General features: G+C 38.2%; 2 protein-coding genes across 2 annotated transcripts; both read left to right on the forward strand.

The window, feature by feature from the left end:
- Positions 1 to 19: 19 nt before the first annotated feature.
- On the forward strand, positions 20 to 13,929 carry taf6l (TAF6-like RNA polymerase II, p300/CBP-associated factor (PCAF)-associated factor). The gene is made up of 12 exons (XM_042512363.1): positions 20 to 219; positions 863 to 1,031; positions 2,473 to 2,559; positions 2,644 to 2,794; positions 2,909 to 2,959; positions 4,028 to 4,122; positions 4,206 to 4,280; positions 4,628 to 4,848; positions 8,213 to 8,345; positions 10,350 to 10,478; positions 11,811 to 12,307; positions 13,167 to 13,929. Exons 2-12 carry the CDS (start codon positions 885 to 887, stop codon positions 13,513 to 13,515), a joined length of 1,935 nt encoding a protein of 644 aa, XP_042368297.1. The 5' UTR covers positions 20 to 219; positions 863 to 884; the 3' UTR covers positions 13,516 to 13,929.
- Positions 13,930 to 16,385: 2,456 nt separating this feature from the next.
- Positions 16,386 to 18,698, forward strand: kcnk7 (potassium channel, subfamily K, member 7). The gene is made up of 3 exons (XM_042511941.1): positions 16,386 to 16,722; positions 17,288 to 17,683; positions 18,436 to 18,698. Exons 1-3 carry the CDS (start codon positions 16,386 to 16,388, stop codon positions 18,696 to 18,698), a joined length of 996 nt encoding a protein of 331 aa, XP_042367875.1.
- The last annotated feature ends 2,145 nt before the right edge of the window (positions 18,699 to 20,843 follow it).

The raw sequence follows: 20,843 nt of genomic DNA on the forward strand, positions 1-20,843 counted from the left end.
TATCTGTAATCCGTTATAACACTCAAAAACGGTCCAAATCCGCTGGCGAGTATTGCCTTACTTTGAAAGGTTTGACGGATGTTTCAGTTCTCATGCTTACTAGCTCGACAGAGTTAACAGGGCTCGTAGTGCTATGGTGCCCAGAGTAGCTTCAATGCTACAGATGCAAACTTCTCTGACCCAGATGATACTCAACCTCCAACCATTCTAGCTTAGAAGGTAAAGTCTGGTCAAAATATAGAAGATTTTCTTTAGCACTTTCCTATGTCGTTGTTAGACAGCTAACTTTAGCTATTAGCATCTTATGTGATTGTAGCTTGCTGCAACCGGTGATGCTCTGAGGCTAGTAACGTTATTTGCGTGCCTCTCCCTCTATTTTGCTTATTTATAACTTAAATAATGCAGTAACAAACATTACAACAACAAAAGTTGTAGTTTTATATGCGTGTACATAACATTTTTCACAGTAATCACTTTAGATGGCTTGTACCAGGTGATAGACGGAACCCACATCTCCTTTTGTTAGCATGAGAACTGTACACCAATTTACATTGAAAAAAGTGGTAATTTAAAAACTTTGGCGTATTGTCACTAATACAAAGCGGTTACACTATAAGTAGAGACTTGAATTGAATCACATTTGTGTGTTTGTGAATTCGGGATATAGCTGATTCACCAAGCGTGGCTAAATTTCAATAAAATATTCTAAATGTAAGCTGTAGGAACGCTGTTCTGCGGAGACCTGAAATATCTAAAACACCTGGCGCCCTGCACGCTGTCTCCGTGTCTAAGAAGATAAATAAAGCGTCTAAAAGGTCGAAATGTAGTATACGGTATTCATGTAATTTTCTTTTTTTTTCAGTTTGTGAGTGGTCGCCGTGAGCATGGCGGACCGGGAGGAGCGCCGCTTCGCCGAGGTCTCCCGGGAGTCCGTCAAACTCATGGCCGAGAGTGCAGGCGTGGAGCTGGGGGACGATGTGGCCGCTCTGCTGGCGGAGGACGTGTGCTACCGGCTGAGAGAGGCAACACAGGTCGGTGTTGTCTGGGTGCATGAAAGAGAACTGAAATATTTTCCCTTTGACACTTGAGCACATTGGCTCGATTTCTTACAGAAACATGGAAAAAGGCAATGATTAACTCAGCAAAAGTGACCCGAAATTTAGCATGAAATTAGTAGAAATCAACAAGAAAATTACCTTGCACAAAAAGAAAGGTTTTTATTTTTTATACAGTAACATTCAGCTGGTTACAAACAAGCTGTGGTAACTGATGTTTCACATATACAAATTAGAATTATTGCTAGTTTTCAACTCTTCATAGTAAAGAAAAGGACAAAAATAAGATAAAAAGGTTACATATAATAATGTGTATACAATAATAGCTATGGTTAAAAAAAGAAGAGAAGAGGTAAATATTTATATTTATATTTACATCAAGGTTACATGGAATTACAATAGAGTTACAGTAAAAAGACAAAAAGTTACAAAAGTAAGATATCAAGGTCACATCCAGTTACAGCACTCAGCTATAGAACATTATAAAATAATTAAAACATTCTCACGTCTGATTTTGCTTCAGCCAACCTGTAACAAAGTTCAAAGTAAAAGAACAAAAAAGGAAATGACCTGGAAAAAGGTTAAGAAATAGAATAAAACTAAATGAATACATTGATTAATTAATACATAAATAAATAAAAATAAAATAATGTCTTTGTGTCACCCAATTTGAAATATATAATAATAGCATTTTTCAAAATTTTTTTTTCTTCATATTTTCCCCCTAGTTATTTGATCACTTTTTTTATGATTCTATTTCTTTTTTTAAAAAGCTAATTTTCAGGTAATTTTTACCTTTCAAATTAGGAAATAAAAATCAGTTTAGGGGACAATTCATGCCACTTTGCTGATTGCTTTTTTTCCCATGTTTTTGACAAAAATTCAAACCGGTTCGAAGGTTTAAAAATTTTTGAAAGGCAGCACGAGACAACTGATGTTGATCCAGGTTTCAAAGGGTTGAAGTGCTACTCCATCCAAAAATGTATCTTTTAAGTATAAAGCATTCGTCCAATTTTATACAGAAAAGGCTATCATTGTTGCATACCCAGAATCAGAATCAGAAATAATCGCTCTGATGCTAAGCATAGAGAATTATAAAAAAGGAAATAAGTACCAGCACAAAGTATGTAAAAACATAGCTAGAAACAGGGTAATCATAAAAAAAACCCACACTTGAACACTTGAATTTAGATAATAAAAAATGATGAAATGAAGATGAATTTTTGGTGCAGTATCCTCAGGCCAAGTTTCATCAGTTATTTCAGAATCAGAATCAGAAATACTTTATTGATCCCAGAGGGGAAATTTCCTATAATAAGTGCTGAACAGAGAGGTGACAGTCAGATTTTGTGGAGGTGCAGTGCAGGTTATTCATGTCATCATGCAGTATTGAATGCGTGATGTTTTGGACACACAGAGCAGCTCTCAGTTCATGAGACATGCCAAGAGGAGGAAGCTGACAGTGGAGGACTTCAACAGAGCTCTGCGCTGGAGCAACGTGGAGGTGAGAATATCTCTGTGTATGTCTGAACGCTCAGTCTGATGTGACACGTGCAGCCTTCACCTTTTATCTGCGTGTCTCCATCAGGCCATATGTGGTTACGGGGCCCAGGATGCTCTGCCTTTCCGCTCAGCCAAAGAAGGAGAGCTTTTCTTCATTGAGGACCGGGACATCAACCTGGTGGAGTTGGCGCTGGCCACCAACATTCCCAAAGGCTGCGCTGAGACCATGGTGCGAGGTACGACCCGCTGCACTCTCCTGAACGGCTCACAGAAAGATCCTTAATGCAGAAAGTTCACAATTCAGGAGGTGTGGTCTACTTATAATGTCTCCTGTTTTCTTCTCCTGTCAGTAAATGTGTCTTACCTGGATGGGAAAGGAAATCTGGAGCCTCAGGGGACAGGTGAGACTCAACCACAGTGTGAGGTACAGACAGTGGTGCCTCTTTTCAACGATCAGTCCTGATCATGAACAGCAAATATTTATTCATTTTCAGAATTTTAACCCTTTAAATGTCAGTTTTTTGTCATGATGCCACAATGTTTTACATTAAAATAATAAACAACACAAAAAATGAATTGTTTTCAATATATTATTAAGTACATTTTTTAAATTGATCACAGTCTGGGATATGTCAGTGATTTACAGCAACGCTGATTGTGACGATGCAGCTTGTGGCAATAGCATGTATTTTCTGCATATGCCAGATATAGTTAAAATGACATCATCAGGCAGAAAACATTTAAAATGACAAATTCCAAGTCTAAAGCCCAGAATGACACCCAGAAATAATATAATGCATGTTTTCATTTTTTGATGACTGTGGGATCAAAAATGTCAGTTTGAAATGGGTTTGAATGGGGCATTTTTTGCACAGAACAGTCTGAATCTAACAATTTAGTTTTCACCGTGTATTTTAGACTTGCTGTAGGAGCTGAGCTGGAAATTCACTGATTTAAAAAAAAGAGGCTTTTGCCTTGGAATTTGAATTTTTTGCTATTTTCCTCCTGATGGTGTCATTTTGACCATATTTGGCACATGGAGAAAATACATGCTATTTCCACTAGATGCACTGTCACAATCAGTGTTGCTGCTAATCATTAATATATCCCAGACTGTCATCATAAAAAAAATCTGCTTTGCTTGTAGTATATTGAAAATAATGAATTTTTTTGTGTTTTGATATCAACCCCTGTGGGTTGCGCGCCCTGTCAGTTTCTACAGACAGGGAGCTCGCTGACTGCCAGCTGCTGTATGTAATACCTCATCCCATACAGCCCCACTTCAAAAATCAACTACTATTCCTTTAATATTTGAAATGTGTTCAGGTTAGAACGGAAAACATGTCCTTTGACACATGCAGCAGAGGAGAGACCTGTGTCTTAAGCTGACTCGTGCCTCTGACTGAGTGTGTCAGTGTGATCCTGACGGAGGCTTTAAGATGTTGGAGCTGACTCTTGAAATGTTTCAGTTCCCACAGCGGTGCAGTCTCTGTCAGACGACCTGTTGAAATACTACCAACAGATCACTCGGGCCATCCTGGGAGAGGACCCCCACCTCATGAAGGTAAGCTGCAGCTCCGCACAGGCTCACGCTCAGTCAGGCCAAACACTGTGTTCCTGCTTACATGTCTCTCGTGTGTGTTTCAGGTGGCTCTGCTGGACCTTCAGTCCAACTCCAAGATCGCCGCCCTCCTGCCGTACTTTGTTTACGTCATCAGCGGGGTACGTTTGTCGCATCGTCACATTGTGTAGATATTGAACATTTAATAAAGTTAGAATCCACACAATCCATTTTAGACATGAAATGAGGAAAAATGATCTTTCCGGGTTTCACAATTCTGGTTAAAAAATAGTTTGTCCTGTAACTTTGTACATCATTTGTTCTTTTGATATTCCATTTGAAATCCAAACTTCATTTGTGAATTGGACACCAAAAAACAAGTAGTGATTTGTTTTTATACAGATTTTTAAAAACTGTAACCTTATACGTGCAGAGTTTTAGTTACAGTGCTTTAAAAAATATGTTTTTGATTCATCAGATTGTTAATTGTGTGTCTGTTTTTGTCCAGGTGAAGTCAGTGAGCCATGACCTGGAGCAGCTCAACCGGCTACTCCACATGGTGAAGAGCCTGGTTCAGAACCCCTACCTGTACCTGGGCTCATACGTGCGCAGCCTGGTGTCCAGCGTCATGTACTGCATCCTCGAGCCGCTGGCCGCCTCCATCAACCCGCTCAACGACCACTGGACCCTCCGAGACTACGCAGCCCTGCTGCTCAGCCACATCTTCTGGTGAGCACATCACTGATGGACACACAGTCTGCCCGCAGGGCACCAATGATCATATCATTAACATGCATGTGCAAGCAGGGTTTCTTATGTTTAATATAAAACGCTAAAGATCATGTACTAAAAACATGATAAACCACAAGGGTCCGCTGTAATATAACACACACTTATACCTAGGGCTGCACCTAACAATTATTTTTTTATTGATTAATCTATCGATTATTTTTTTGATTGATCTAACTATTATTTTTTTTATTTCTCAATTAATATAACACTGAATTTACAGAAAATAACATTTAAAAACTTGTCATACACTGCAGGGCATTATTCCCCAGCAAAAAATATCCCAGTCTTAACTGGTAATCTGTGTTTTACAGTCTGATATAAAGTCTCTCCAAAATGAAATTAATGCAAGAGCTTGTTCTAAAAGGAGTGTAGTGCAATCTACATTTAGCAATCCAACAGCAAAATAAATAAAACAATGTAAAATTCAAGTCACTTAACAAAACAGTTACTCTTTGTTACAGTAACAAACCTCAAATCTAGCAGTCCAACAAACATCTTACAGTTAAATTACTGCAGTTTCAATAACACTATAACTTTTTTCTAACAGAAATAATTATATCCAGTACATTCTTTCTGCATCAAAATAGTCCGCTGCCTGCTGATATGAGTGCTGTATTTTCATATTTATAAGCACATATTCCTCTCATTTATGAAGTTATACAAGCTCCTGCACAACTGACAACCCCATCCTGTAAATGTTTCAAAATAAAATGCATCGCATCAGCAACTGATGGCATTAAGTCCACAGAGACTCAGTCAGATAGCTTTTGTTTTGAAAGGGAAGCAAGGAAGTTTAGGTAAAACAAACATCTCTGTGACAGAGAGACTTTAAACTGCAGTATAAAGTGGTACAGAGTCAACAAACACGAGCGTCACATGTAAAAAAAAAAAAGCGAGCCACCGTTTCTCTAGATGTGCTGCAGCTGACACGCAGCTCAGACGTGCCTGAGAAGCGCTGCTCGGGCGGGCAGTGTGCACGCTCTAACTTGATACATGAGCGCCAAAACAAAAAAAACACGCTCGGCGCTGCTCACACTCTCATTAAGCTGGTACGACATGTCCACACACGTTACGTGAATCGACGTATTCACATAATCGATTACTTTGATTACGTTGACACGTCGCTCCAGCCCAACTTATTCTGCTTTGTGCACAAAATGCGCTTTCATCCATTTTAGAAAAATATTATATATTAATATTAATTTCTACTTTAATTGAGTTATTTTTTTTTAACCAACATCAGTCCTAATCATAAATATCAACTAGTCATTAATTTTCAGAATTTTAACCCTTTAAATGCCAGTTTTTTTGTCAAGATGCCACTATGTTTTCAGATTAAACAAACAAACAAACTAAAAATGTATTATTTTCATTATACTACATGCAAAGTAGATTTTATGATGATCACAGTATAGGATATTGAAATTATTAGGAGCAACTTGATTTTTATACTTTTTTTGATGTGTCAAATGTTAAAAATCAGGTTATAAAAATATTTCACATTAATATGATTTTCTTCTTTCATTGAGTTTTGATGATGACAGCCTGGGATATGTCAGTGATTAGCAGCGACATTGACTGTGACAGTGCACCCAGTGAAAATAGCATGTGTTTTCTCCATATGCCAAATATAGTAAAAAATATGTCATCAGGTGGAAAATAGTAAAAATGACAAATTCATAAATGACACCCAGAAATATTACAGGTTTTTTTTTTTTGCTTTGATGGCTGTGGGATCAAAAATTTGAATGGGTTTCAATTGTGCATTTTTTGCACAGAACAGTATAAATGTGTATTTTAGACTTATCGTAGGAGCTGAGCTGGAAATTCCACGATTAAACAAAACGACACAATCATTCCAAAATGCATACCTTATGCATGAACACAGCCAAAATTATCAAAAAAAGAAGAATGAAAAGAGCGTACAATGCGCCAAACAATCCCTATTAGCTCCAGCTCATGTGAAATGATTCCACTGATTGATCAATTTTGAAAATCATTAGTTGCAGCTAGATAAAACTCATAGGCTTCTTCCTGAATTTTAAATATAAGGCCAAAATCTTATATTTCATAGATAGAAGCCCAAAGTTAGCTTGAGGTTTTTTTTTTTTGAAATTGTTTTTCTGGACAGCATTTTATTGTACAGAAATATACATTAAGACAGACAGTTCCCCTGCTGTTTGGATTATTTTTATTTTTATTTTTATTTGACAATGTCATATAATAATTTGGAGAGCCCACATGTACATGTAAAAGCTCTGTAAGATATTTCATGAGGAGACTTGTTAGAGAAATAAAAAAATAGTCAGAAAAGAGCAACATAATAAGGTCATCTATCCAATAGCTCCACAAAATCTGGTCATAAAGGTCATACATATTTCACACGGCTTAGTCCAGAGCCCAATGAACACACTTTTCTGAAGGCAAAGAGCCAAAGTAATCTTTTCCATAATGTAAATGATATCATTTACTATTAGCCAATGTCAACCGATGTCATTGGCCGATATGAACCTTTCACACACATATTGGCATCTGCATATATTTTTTCGGATATGTGCTGATAAGAAAACTTTTTTACAGACCATATAATGCAGCGAGGACTGATGCTGAACACGTACAGTACTGATGTTCACTTAAGTTTTTTCCATCTTTATTTTTTTGTTAACTTAAGTTTTTTCCATCTTTATTTTTTGTGTGTAATATTAAATAATTAAATTGTTAAATTGTCTGAGTACTTTTGCATAGTCGTATTGGTGCAAAATCTGTGCAGTCCACATAGAAATGATCTATTTTCATTCCAGCTCAAAATTCACTATATCGGCCGCCATATCAGTAATCTGTGAATTTTTCCTCTATAAAATTGGTATTGATCTCAAAAATCCCATATCATTTGGGTCTCTATTTACTATATCTATCCACTCCTGTGTTGTGGGGGGTTTAGGAAGTAACCAGTGCCCTGTGAGAGCTTTTTTTTGCAGGCAGAAAGTAAACCAAACATATATTTGTCTGAGCACTTTGCCTGAAAATCAGCATTTCCTAAAAAAAAATTAAATCTTAACAGCAATAGTGTGGAAAATTAACGACAATATAAACCAAACCATATTTTTGCAGCACTTTCCTAAAAAAATTTATCTATTTTTATCTCTTTTGGCCACTTGGGGGCAGTTAAACAAGTTTAAATGCAACATCTGACATATTATCAGCCTTTAAAGCTGGAAATGCAAACATGTTTATGCATCATTATCATCCATGTGAGTCTCCGTGTCTCAAACCTCAGTCTCCTTTCATGATTTCTCTGCAGGACTCACAGTGATCTGGTGAGCGGTCTCTACCATCAGATCCTGCTGTCGCTCCAGAACGTTCTCTCTGACCCAGTGAGACCACTCTGCTCCCACTACGGAGCTGTGGTGGGGCTCCATGCTCTGGGATGGAAGGTAAGTTCACTGCCTCCATCTGTCAGTCCTGGCTCTCTACACCTCTGAAATGTGAGCAGATTTGTTTGATATCTTTCAAAAAACAAGTGTAACCCGCGTGTGAATAGCAGATTTGTTTGATATCTTTCAAAAAACAAGTGAAAAAAGGCATGAAATGTCCCGCAAATTGTAAAATAAAAAAATAACCCAAAATAATGAAATATGTTAAGAAAATGACCTGAGAATTAGCTTTAAAAAAAAAAGGGAGAGAGAAATATTATAAAAATAATATAAGAAATTATCAAATAACTAGTGAGAAAATATCAAGAAAACTATATTATCATCATTATATATTTAAATTCATTTACAGGGGAAAAAAAATATTTTTTTTATTTATTTTAGCATTTTTTTCAGGTTTTTTTTCCTGTTTTTGTTTTTTTCACATTTCGCTTCTTCTTTTGGTTTTGCTAATTTCAGGTATTTTACTGGAAACCGTTAACAGTGTTTTTGCTAATTTTTGATCACATTTCTTGTTAAGGTGCTCATTGCGATCTTAATTTATTAAAATGAAATCAAGCCAATTTGCTCAGGTTTCTTGGGTTATATAATTTACCCGTTCATACTTAAGAATGAGCAGTTAGACTGGTGTGCAGCTTTGGCCGATGAGTAATGGCTCCCATTTGCTGTGTTTTAAAAGGCAGAAACTATTTATTATCAGACACATTCAGAAAGATGTAGTGTTGCAAATATTACAAGCATGTAGAACTCTATCCTCTGAAATATTACTTTTAATTTGGGATGCCTACTGACATTTCTTTACATTCAGAGACTGACTGATAGTATACAGATAAATTCTTATGAGCCTGTTCCCATACCTCACTGAATCTGTGAGTTATTCAAACACAGAGTGCCATGTTTTAATATTAACTATCCCAGATGCATTGAGCATCATTTTATACATATTTCTGAAAAATTCAATCTAAAATATTCAATATCTTTGGGAACCCTAAGATCTACACTAGAGACTGTCTCCATCCATAGGCTTTTTCTGCTCTATATGTGCTGTTTACTTTCCTTCTTTCTAATCATGACTATATTCAAAAATTCTGTCAGTCATTCCTACTATATGTTGGGAGACCTTCTGCAATTTTTATTTTATTTTACAGTACTTCACTTTATTTTATTTTATTTTATTTTATTTTATTTTATTTTATTTTTTATTTTATTTTATTTTATTTTATTTTATTTTATTTTATTTTATTTTATTTTATTTTATTTTATTTTATTTTATTTTATTTTATTTTATTTTATTTTATTTTATTTTATTTTATTTTATTTTATTTTATTTTATTTGTAATTGTAACAGTAACAGTAACAGTAACAGTAACATTATATAATATAACATGACTGGTCCATTAATGCAAAAGAAAAAAAGGGAGGGCATTGTACATTAAGAGGCACAATATGATGGGGTTGAATAAAGACTGTTTTGTACATCAGTCTGATTCATTCATTGTCCCCAACTCAGACATTTGTCAAGAGTTTTTATCTTTTCAAGTCCAAATAAACTTGTAGTTTCAGAGATTCCAGCGGTTTCCTCCATTTCTGCTAAAACAGACGAGTCCTTCTGTTGATATAATGTCCAGAGATTTCCACATTGAAATAGAAGGAGGGCTGTCCCCGACCCACTACTAACTTTAGTATTTGGTTGTTTATTTTTTTATTTTATATTTTTTCTGATTATTATTTTTATAATTTTCATTTTTCCTTTAGCTCAGCTATGTTTTGTGTCTTGTATATGTAAGCCTAAGGCTTTGTATTGCTCTGTTTTATATATTGTTTCATATATATTTATGTTTTTCCATATATTTAAAACCCCCAAAATGTTATTTAATCACTTCTATAAACAGTATGAGAATAATCTCTGCATTACCCCCTCTGTCTGTCTGTGTGTGTGTGTGTGTGTGTGTGTGTGTGTGTGTGTGTGTGTGCGTGTGTGCGTGTGCGTGCGTGCGTGCGGTTCAGGCTGTTGAGAGAGTGCTCTTTCCTCACCTCCCTGCGTACTGGGCCAACCTGCAGGCTGTGCTGGATGACTACTCTGTGTCTAATGCCCAGGTCAAAGCAGATGGACATAAAGTGTATGGAGCCATCCTGGTCAGTGCTGCAGTCACTCAAGTCCTTTCATACACTCATCAGCTACAAGACTTTTGCTTTTATTCCTGGAAACATCCTGACTGAGAAGTAGTGATTGTTCCGGAGATCAGAAATTGCTAAAAAGCTAACAGCACAAGCAGCGATGACAGAACGTAATTCCTGCCACACCTGTGAGCTGCTACCAGCTGCCGTGCATCAAGTCCTAAGCTGACCGACACTTGTTAGTGGGGCGCAGTTTAACCCTTAGGGACTTAATATTACACACACTCGTATCGCTCTGCACACAAAATGCGCTTTTTAAAATCAAACTTGAAAATATTGTAAAAAATGTTTTTTAACCAACATCAGTCCCAATCATAATTATCAAATATTATATATTGTGTCATGATGTTTGTAGAGGAAAACAAAAGGTATTATTTATACTGTATAAATAGATTCTTTTTCATTTTCATAGCTGGGTATATGTCTGTGATTAGCAGCAACACTGCCAACTTTCATAGAACTCAATGAAAGTCTAAAATAATGTTAATGTATAATATTTTCTATATAATGATTTTGAAAAGCACAATTTGTCTGCAGAGCGGTATGAGTGAGTATTTGACAAAAATAATAATGTATAAACATCAATCATCATTTTCCAGGCTGTAGAAAAGTCTATAGAAGATAATTCATTATTTGTACTTTTTTTCCAACTAAAAACTTAGTGGCATCATGACAAAAACCTGGCATTTAAAGGGTTAAAATACTGAAAATTAATGAATATTTAATATTTATGATTGGGGCTGATATTGGTTAAAAAAAATCAACTCAATGAAAGTAGAAAATGATATTAATATATAATATTTATTAAAGCTTGAATTTGAAAAGCTAATTTTGTGTGCAGAGCCACCTGAGTGTGTGTAATACTAAAGCAGGCCCTAAGGGTTAAATGCATGCTAGAATAAGAGTGCTGAACAAATCATAAATTCGCTATATTCTTAGGAACTAAAAATACACAGTTAATGCCCAGGGTGTCAGTATAGAGGACAGTGTTACTGGCGTATTGAAATGATAATTTCTCGCTATGAAACACTTTATCGTTTGAAGTTAACATTTTGTCCTCACTGTGGCACAAGAGAAAAGGTCCCAGGTTATGTTTTTGGACTTTTAATAGCAGTTTGGTACTAAACGTCATGTTTAAGAGCAGAATCTTGTGACAGCTGATGGGCTGGTGTCACATAACTAAAAAGATGTGGCAGGATCAAGGACAAATGTAATTTTGTTTTTTTTAAAACTCTGTTTAAAAAAATGACATAAATCTACCCTCTACCTTCTACATCATGTGTCCTGCAGGTGGCAGTGGAGCGCCTGCTGAAGATGAAGGCTCTGTCTCTGTCCCAGATGGCAGAGGGAGGCTCCAGCGGTCAGCTGGGTTCTGTAGTGGGCGCTATGGGTTACAGGGTGAGCTCCCCCGGCCTCAGCCCCCCTCCAGAGCCTCTGTCAGAGGCCGCCTTGGGAATCGCCAGCCATCTTCAGGCGGGCGGGGCCGGCTGTCCCTGGGAGGAGTGGACCCCGGTCCCTCTGCCCGCCATGTACTGCGAGCTTTATTCCTTCTTTGGAGACAGTCTGGCCGTCAGGTTCAGCACGGGGCCCGGGTTGGGCAGCTACCCCCCCTGCACCCCGTCCCAGCCCGGTGATGCCAGGAAGGAACCCCCAGGCCCCGCCTCCAACCCTGACACTACCCGAAAGATGCCTCAGCTGACCGCCAACCTCAACATCAGCCCCAGACAGGACGGGAGTCCTCGCACCGACCCGCCCCCACCCAGCCTGGCAGCTACTGGGTCGGGGAGGTAACGCACACGCATTTAACCCCCTTTTTTTCACATTAACCCTTTGAAACCTGGACAGACCTCGGTTTTCTTTTTTTTTTGCTGTATTTAAACACCTTTCACAAAGATTTAAATGTCTGAACCCTGAGCAAATGAATTTAATTTCTTTTAAAAACATGGAAAAAAGGCAATGTGCAACATGGAAAGAAATGTTTTGCAAATTGCAAAAAACAGGAGATTTATAAAGTTCTTAAAAATTTAAAAAACAAGCTATGAAAAAAAAATCCAAATTATGTTGCAGTATAATTTATTCTTTTTATTTTGATTTTTCAAGCACTTTTTTCCACATGTTTATATGGATAGATAGATATAATTTATATAAGCTTTTTTTGCTCATCTGCAGATCATTTTCTGGGGAATTTAGGTTTTTTTGTACGTCTTTTTTCTTTTTCTTTCTTTATTTTTTTGCAGCTAATTTTTTGAAACTTTTATTTTGACTTATTTGTAGACAATTTTCTGGGAAATATTGTTTTTTTTTGTTTTTTATTTGTCTTTTCTTTTCCAGTTTTTTTTTTTACTTGTTTGCAGACAGTTTTCTGTTTTTTTGTTACTTTTTTGCATGTTTGCAGATCATTTTGTGTTTTTTGTTTTTGTTTGTATTTTTCTTGTCTTGGGATTGTTTTCTTTCTTTTTTTTATTCGTGCTTATCTGCAGGTAATTTTCTTGTACCTTTTCACTAATATCTTGCTACTTTTTGGGCCATTTCTGGTAAATTTGCTGGTTTCGCTCTTCTGTGTTTTTGAAAGAAACCAAAAAAATTTGATCAAGTATCAAAGGGTTAAACTTTGGGTTGATGTTGATGACTTTGTTCTCTCTTCAGGTCACTGGCTCGCTCCTCTTCGTCCTCGTCCTCCTCTGTGCAGCGCTCCAGATCTTCCTCGTCACGTTCGGGCCAGCGCTCAGCAGGTCTGTCTCGGGACGTCTTCCCCAAAGCTCGCTTCACCTCTCCTCAGACCGGACTTCCTGCGTTCTCCTTCCTCATCGGCGGCCGGCAAATGGGTCGGCGTTGCCAAGGCCGCCGCCCCTTCCAGACCACCTTTGCCCCGACTCCACCTCTCTCCGCCATCCCGCCTCGTGCCTACGCCCACAAACTGCCCGTCATCGGCAGGGTGGGCAAACCTGTTCGCCGCTGGGCGTGTTCCCATTACTCCCTTCACCTGCCGCTCTAGAGGCGCTCTCGGAAATGAGCCTAAGACTGCACGCAGCAGAGCGTGACTGCAGACTTTAACAGGACCATCTTCATGTTCTGTGATTATATTTTTTTAGTAGCAAACTCAAGGATTCTGCTTGGTTATCAAGGCTGAAAACAGCATTTTGAACAAAATTAACTGAACAAATGTCTTGGTTAGTCATATAAAAGACGTTACTGGCTGACAGCAGCGTGCAGCATCACTTTGCCAACAGATGTGACCCAGAAACACTGAGACGAGCCGACGCAGACCGCAGAAATTTACTCCTGGAATGTTTCATTTTTAGCATTAGTTGTAAGATGCTGTAACTGTGTGAAAAAATCTAAACCAAGCAGTGTTATTATGAAGTAATGCTGGTGTAGACCAAAACAATTAAAAAACAGCTTGTGCAGATTTGAGATATTTTAATTTTGCATCACGTTGCTTTGCAAATCAAGAAACCAAGTACATTAACCCTTTAACACCTGAGCCATGTAGACACCTTCCACAAGCATTTTGACCTCTGAAACCTGAGAAAACCGCTTTGACTTCTTCTCAAAAACACAGGAAAAACATAATGAGCAACTTGACAAGAAATATCTCACATACTTAAAAAAAAGAGAGTGAGAGATTACATGGAAATCTCCAGAATCTATATTTACAATTCTGTTAATTATATATTTTGTGCAACAAAAAGAAATGGAAAAATTGAATAAGAAATGTTTTGGCACTTTCTTGAGGTTATTTTCTTGGTTTTTGTTTGTTTTTTTATGTTTCCAGTGTGTTTCTTTTAATGTCTTATCAATTGTTTGCAAATTTTGGACCATTTCTTATTAAGTTGCTCGCTGTCCTCCAATGTTTTGAAATCTAATTTTCTTAGTTTTCAGAGGGTTAAGAGAAAAATATCCGCAGAAGGCTTGAAATGAAGGTGCTGGTACTCAGTGAGAGGCTAATGTCAGCCAATATCTCCCAAAATATCAGAAAAGAAGGGCTTTACCCGACTCATAGTTATGTCAGTTAAACCAGATTTAGCTTTTCAACACCAATATTGGACTATTCAGAGTTTTGGTGTCTGAACAGGGTTTGGTGAGACGTTGTGGGTGATCAGGCATCCGTGGTACCCTACCTCATAACGGACAGATCTCAAAGGATCTGCCGCCAGTGCTCTGGTGCCAGACACCACAGGACATCTCCCAGCAGTCCTGTGTCCATGGTTTGACATGTTAAGGCCCCACTGAGTATGGAGGGTACCTCTGAGGTAATGCGGCGTCCCATAAATGCTCAGTCACATTGTGATCTGGGGACTCTGGAGGCTAGCTGGGTGGCTTGAGCTCTTTGTCGCGTTCCTCAGTCCATTCCTGAACAGTTTTTGCGGCAATCACAGGATTTTTTCTCGATCTGTGCTCAGGAGGGGAGAGACCAGTTTGTGTTGGTGCCAAGGAAATAGTTTCATGACTTCAGAGTTACATAACAAGGAAGATTTCAGGGTTTCCAATAAAAGCAAAAATGGCACATTTGATAAATTGAGTTTGAACTGAATTTTCAACAAATAAGTGCAAGTGCAAGGCACATAGTTGCAAATTCATAATAATAGTTAAGACAATGACAGGCACACAGTACAATATTACCCAACCACAAAATAATATCGTAATCTTAATCAGTTACTCACCAGAGCTGCATTACAGAACAACGATGCGTCTGTTGTGGTTTAATGCAAACGCTCCGTGCTGTGTGCACGCATTTAGCCAAGCCGATATGTGTGACGATGAATGGTGAATTCAGGTGCTCCTGGGAAAATCCAAAATTTAAATTTCCAGTTGGGGAGTTCATTCAGCTTCAGTGTTTATGAAGTTGTGTTGAAACAACATGATTGGATGGAACAAAGATGTGTTTCCAGCTTTTTATTTTTGTGTTTAGAATGTTTAAACAGCACATTAATTGCTGTTTATTGCTTTACAGTCAGGAAATATTTCCCCCTGTTTATCCTGAATGACACCTGAGGGGGCTGAACCAGGGTTACCCAGATTTGTGAGGTGGCTAGATCAGGGGGGAACTTTTACTTTGGAAAACCTCAGGGAGCTTTTTTTATTGATTCATTCTTTAAATTTAATTTTTTTTCCCTGAACTTTATTTTAAAAAGTTGCAGGGAACTTGCTGTATATGATGCCGAAAGGTTCATTTTCCATTAACCCTTTGCTAAAGGCATTTAAACAAAGTTTTGTTTTAGAGTTTGTTATATTCCAAAATTTAGATTTCATTTTTCATTTCTATTGTAAATGCATATTGGTTCCGAATATCGGTTATCACTGTTATTAACTACTAAAAATCGTATCGTATCGGCCCTGAAAAAACAATATCGGTTGACCCCTAGCACTTAGTCCATAAGGGTGTTTGGTTGGGTGGAGCATGTCAGATGGCATCCAGGACATAAGGTTTCCCAGCAGAACACTTCATTGTAACGAGATGATCCATGTTTAATGTAATTAATGTACGTCTGTAATTACTGACAGAAAACAGAAAACCTTTCAGATTTCAGTCTAACCCTTGTGCAGGATTATTTGGTGTCATCTGCTGAAGCTGGAGCTCTGAGCTGAGACTAGATTTTGGGAGTGAAGTGTGGCGTGACAGGTAGAGTGGTGATTTCTCTGAAGCACTGACATCTTGTACATAGCTGCTGTCTTCACTGATTAAAACTCTGTTGTATTTTGAAACACTCCCGCCTGCTGAGTATAATCCAGACTTGTTGCACCTGATCTGTCCCTGTGATTGGGCCTGTGTCTGCGTCCTGCTCTACCTCTCTAAATATTTAAAGCCTAACCAGCTCTGGTGTCTGGTTGCAGAGTGTAGAGGAGCAGCAGTCAGAACCAGAGATGTCCCGGCTCGTGTCCTGGCTGGGACAGTTCTGTCGGGTCCGTGCGTTCTCCTGCCTGCTCCTCTGCTACCTGCTGTTCGTCCTGCTGGGAGGTCTGGTGTTCACAGCCGTGGAGAGGCCTGTGGAGGAGGAGCTGAGAGCCGAGGTGGAGGAACTGCGTCGCTCCTTCCTGCAGGAGAACCCGTGTGTGGAGGAGAGCAGGCTGAGGGAGCTGCTGGGAAGAGCTCTGTCTGCTCACCACAGAGATGTGGCCGTCCTTAAAGAGGACGCTGAGGACAGAGGCTACGACTTCACGTCCTCTCTCTACTTTGTTATTGTCACACTGACCACCATGGGTAAGATACTATCAGGAAGTGATAGTGACAGGTTGTCATGGTGACCCTTTCAGATTATTTATAGCCACTACACAAAGATATGAAGCAGCAAATCTCATATAGGTGCATCTCAAAAAAATAGAATATTGTGAAAAAGCTCAATTTTCTATGTAATTTAATTCAAAAAGGTCAACTTTCATATATTATATTTTCATTACATGTAAATCAAAATATTTCAAACCTTTTTTTAATTTGATGACTATATCTTTATCAGCATCAGAAATCCAGTATCTCAAATTATTAGAATATTTCCTTCAAAAAAGCAATTTACAATGCAGAAATGTCCAACTTCTGAAAAGTATCTTAATTTATGTACTCAGGTTGCTTTGATAGCAGCCCTCAGCTCTTCGGTTGTTTCTAATATTTTGATTTTTAAATAAATTTTTTTTTACGTTGTTACCCCCCCCCCCTTTTTTTTTAACTAATCAATGAATTGAATAATTGAAACGCGTGAGGTTTCATCTTTAATTGCCAAAATGTTTCATGTATTTGCCTGAGTGCTCCTCGTCCCTTTCCTCTTCCTCAGGCTCAGACTCTTACGCCCCCAAATCGGACGAGGCCAAGCTCTTCTGTATCTTCTACTGCACCCTGGGGATCCCCCTCACCCTGCTCCTCCTCACCGTCCTCTCTAGCCTCCTCCTCCCTGTGGTCACCCACGCTCCCCTCCACCTCCTGCACTCTTACTGGGGTTTGTCCTACGCCCGGGCCGCCTCTGTCCACGCCGGCCTCCTCTCTGTGCTCGTCCTCTCCCTCCTCTTCGTCCTCCCCACCCTCCTGGTCTGCGTGCTGGAGCCCGACTGGAGCTTCCTGGATGCTCTTTTCTTCTGTTTTGTCATCCTGAGCACCGTCGGCCAGGGAGGGGACGCTCTGGGGAAAACTTGGGCCCCGACGACCAAGGAGACACTCCAACTCCTCACCACAGGTAAGTGCATGAGACTAGACATCATCTGTAAACTGGTGTTATATCATTTTTATTGTAATAGTATCGGTATGATGCAAGTAATATATTCAAGAATTCACAGAATTTTCATCGAAACAGTTAAGCAGTTCAAGATACATGTATTTTTAACAGGAGTCGGTGGAGACTAAATCAGAGCTGAAAGAAAGAGAATAGTAGACTTAAAACACTTTTTCACTTTTTTTTTAACAAGCCATCAAAAACTAGTCTTTGATAGGCTTTTTAACCCATTTGACACCTTACGAAATTAGCTTGATTTCTTTTAAAAACATGGGAGAAGATACTTAAGATGACATGACCAAAAAAATTGGAAAGATAAATGAATAAAATACAAGAAAATTGCTGGAAAATTTGAAAAAAGGAAAAAGAAAGTGCTAATAAAATAATAATAATAATAATAATTCTGTAAAATGAATTTAAACATATCTTTTTGATAATTACGATTGCAGCTTTGTTTGGACATTTTTCCATAGCTTTCAAAAAAACCCCCAAAAATTCCAAATCGAGCTGTTCCTGTTGCCCTTTTTTTCCCCATGTATTTTAAAGATATCAAACCAATTAGCTCAGAGTTTAAAAGGGTTAAAAATTTGTGAAGAAACATTACCTCAGCAGAAGAAAAGTGACAAAGAATCAGGTTGTAAAAGGTTAATGTAACCCTAAATATGCATGATGACAGGCTCATCAAACACTCTTCAGATCTCTTCTCCTCTCCACAGGTTACCTGCTGGTGGGCCTGGTGGTGATCATGACCCTCAAGGATACTGTCCTGCAGGTTCCCCGGGTCTGTGCGGTGATCAGGCTCCTCTCAGGTCCACACTATGCAGAGCTGGAAGGAGTCCATCTCAACAAACTGACAGTGAGTGAAGAACACTGTGAAGAGGAGCCTCAGTACTCTCAGTTCGTCTGCACCGTCTCCTCCACCCCGTTAGAGCTGATGAGGCCCCGATCCCCCAGAACCTCCACGCCTGAAACCACCTGACCACCACACAGGCCTTTAGCTCCTGACTTACTGCTGCATTTATCATCATGAAACATACTTCACTCTAAGTCAACAGAAACAAAATTTAAGTAACAAACTTTCTTAGTTCGTCTTTCCACTGTTTCAATAATTAATAAATCTGGACGGATTGATATTAACCCTTCATTCTCCCAGTTTGAAGTGAAAACATGTTGGCTCTATGCACACTAAAATGACTGTTTATTTAAATGGAGTCTGGTATGTTTGAGGATGTTGGGGCTGTTTCTGCTTAAACCAAAAGGATCTTACTCTGTAACAAAAAGGTCTGTTGCATTAGGGAATCTTTCCATAATGTTGTCAGAGTAACAGTCTGAGCCTGTCAGTGGCAACAAAAAGAAAAAACTCTTGGTGGCAGTTGACGGGGTACAATTGCCCTGAGTGGTTTAGACTGCAGCCTGTTTTGTCACTGCAATACTGGACCAATTTCCAAAACTGTTCTTCCCATCAGTGACACTAAGACATGTAAAAATAGGGTCCAGAGTTACCCTTTAAATACATGAAAAACCAAAACAATGAGCCAAAAGAGGCTAAAATGCTCGTAGAGCTGAGGGGAGCTGCAGAGTTGGTGAGAACTCTCAGTGAGTTTGTCATTATGAGCGATTTCTTTCACACTGCACATTGACATTTAAACTGTTGTTCATTTGAAAATTTTAGTTCAGCTTTAACCCTTTGAGACCTGAGAAAATTAGTGATATGTTTTAAAAATATGGAGAGAAGGCAAGAAGCAACTTAAGGAGACGTTGCCCAAAAATGAGCAAGAAATTAGTTAAAAGTTACAAAAAATAACCTGAAAATAAGAACACAAATAAAGAAAATTGAAAAACAAAAGCAAACAAGAATGACTCAAAAAATGAAAATGGAAAAACATGGACAAAAAACAATATGTAAACCAACAAGATAAAATCTGAAAAAAAAAGTTTATTATTTATTTTAATATACAAAAAAGAGAGGGAGACAACCTGGTGTAAGTGTCTAAAATTTATAAAAATTCTGTAAAGTAATTTTGAATATATAATTATGATATGTTACAGATACTTTCCCCCCAGTTTTTCCATAGGCATTTTCCCGAGCTTTTAAAAATAAATAAATACATAAATTCTGAAATTCCGATGCACTAATTTAACTAATTAATTGCCCTTTTCCCCATGTTTTTGAAAGAAGTCCAACCAATTTGTTTGAGTTTCAAAAGGGTTAAACAGCTTGTGAAAGGTGACAGAATGCAGCACAAGAAAATTGATGTTGATCCAGGTTTCAAGGGTTAAATTTGATGTTCTTGTGTTGATTAACTCCACCCCTAACTCCACTCTCTGACTGGTGGGGCAGATAACAGCACCATCTGCTGTGGTCAAGAAATATTGCTAAGCCGCTGCCCGTGCACAGAGCAGGGATACTCAACTTGCTTTGCCCAGGGGCCACTTCTGCAAAATGACAGGAGGCCAGGGGCCAGTTCCAACAGCGCCAACTAGGTATGGTGTCTCAAGGGCATTTTTTAGGATTTGAAGACACACAGGTTCCTCCCTTGGCACTTTCTCAGTCACAAAGCTTTTTTTAATGCGCTAACAGTCCAGGTACAAAAACAAAAATTCCCAGTGTGATTCTCTTTATTTTCATTGTGAATAAGAAAATGGTTGTGGGGGCACCCTGGTTCCCTGTCAGGGCCAGATTTTGCCCATGGGCCTCAAGTTGAGTATTGCAGATTTAGAGAAAATGCTATAGTGTCAGAGCTGTTCTTGAGCTGCACACTTTTCAAATCAACCTGCTATTCCAACTGCACGACCATGACAATAGTATCATAAACACACTGGGATGCAGTATATTGTTTGCTTAACTCTTAGGGACTATTGACATTTTACACACTTTTCATTCTTCATTTTTTGATAATTTTGGCTGTGCATGCAGTATATAGAAAATAATCAATTTTTGTGTTTTTTTTTCCATCTGAAAACATAGTGGCATAGTGATTAGGACTGATGTTGATTAAAAAAATACACTCAATGAAAGTAGAAAATCATATTAAAGTTTAATATTTTTTATAACTTGATTTTGAAAAGCTTATTTTGTGCGCAGAGTGATATGAATGTGTATGATATTAAAGCGGGCCCTAAG

The sequence above is a fragment of the Plectropomus leopardus genome, chromosome 23 (assembly GCF_008729295.1).
Source record: "Plectropomus leopardus isolate mb chromosome 23, YSFRI_Pleo_2.0, whole genome shotgun sequence".
Taxonomy (NCBI): Eukaryota; Metazoa; Chordata; class Actinopteri; order Perciformes; family Serranidae; genus Plectropomus; species Plectropomus leopardus.

Excerpts from the sequence above, each read along its gene's own strand:
- taf6l (XM_042512363.1), top strand. The coding sequence starts at position 885 with ATGGCGGACCGGGAGGAGCGCCGCTTCGCCGAGGTCTCCCGGGAGTCC. Across the intron at positions 2,560-2,643 it reads TGCGCTGGAGCAACGTGGAG|GCCATATGTGGTTACGGGGC; the intron begins GTGAGAATATCT and ends TGTCTCCATCAG. Across the intron at positions 2,960-4,027 it reads TCTGGAGCCTCAGGGGACAG|TTCCCACAGCGGTGCAGTCT; the intron begins GTGAGACTCAAC and ends GAAATGTTTCAG.
- kcnk7 (XM_042511941.1), top strand. The coding sequence starts at position 16,386 with ATGTCCCGGCTCGTGTCCTGGCTGGGACAGTTCTGTCGGGTCCGTGCG. Across the intron at positions 16,723-17,287 it reads TGTCACACTGACCACCATGG|GCTCAGACTCTTACGCCCCC; the intron begins GTAAGATACTAT and ends CCTCTTCCTCAG. Across the intron at positions 17,684-18,435 it reads ACTCCAACTCCTCACCACAG|GTTACCTGCTGGTGGGCCTG; the intron begins GTAAGTGCATGA and ends TCCTCTCCACAG.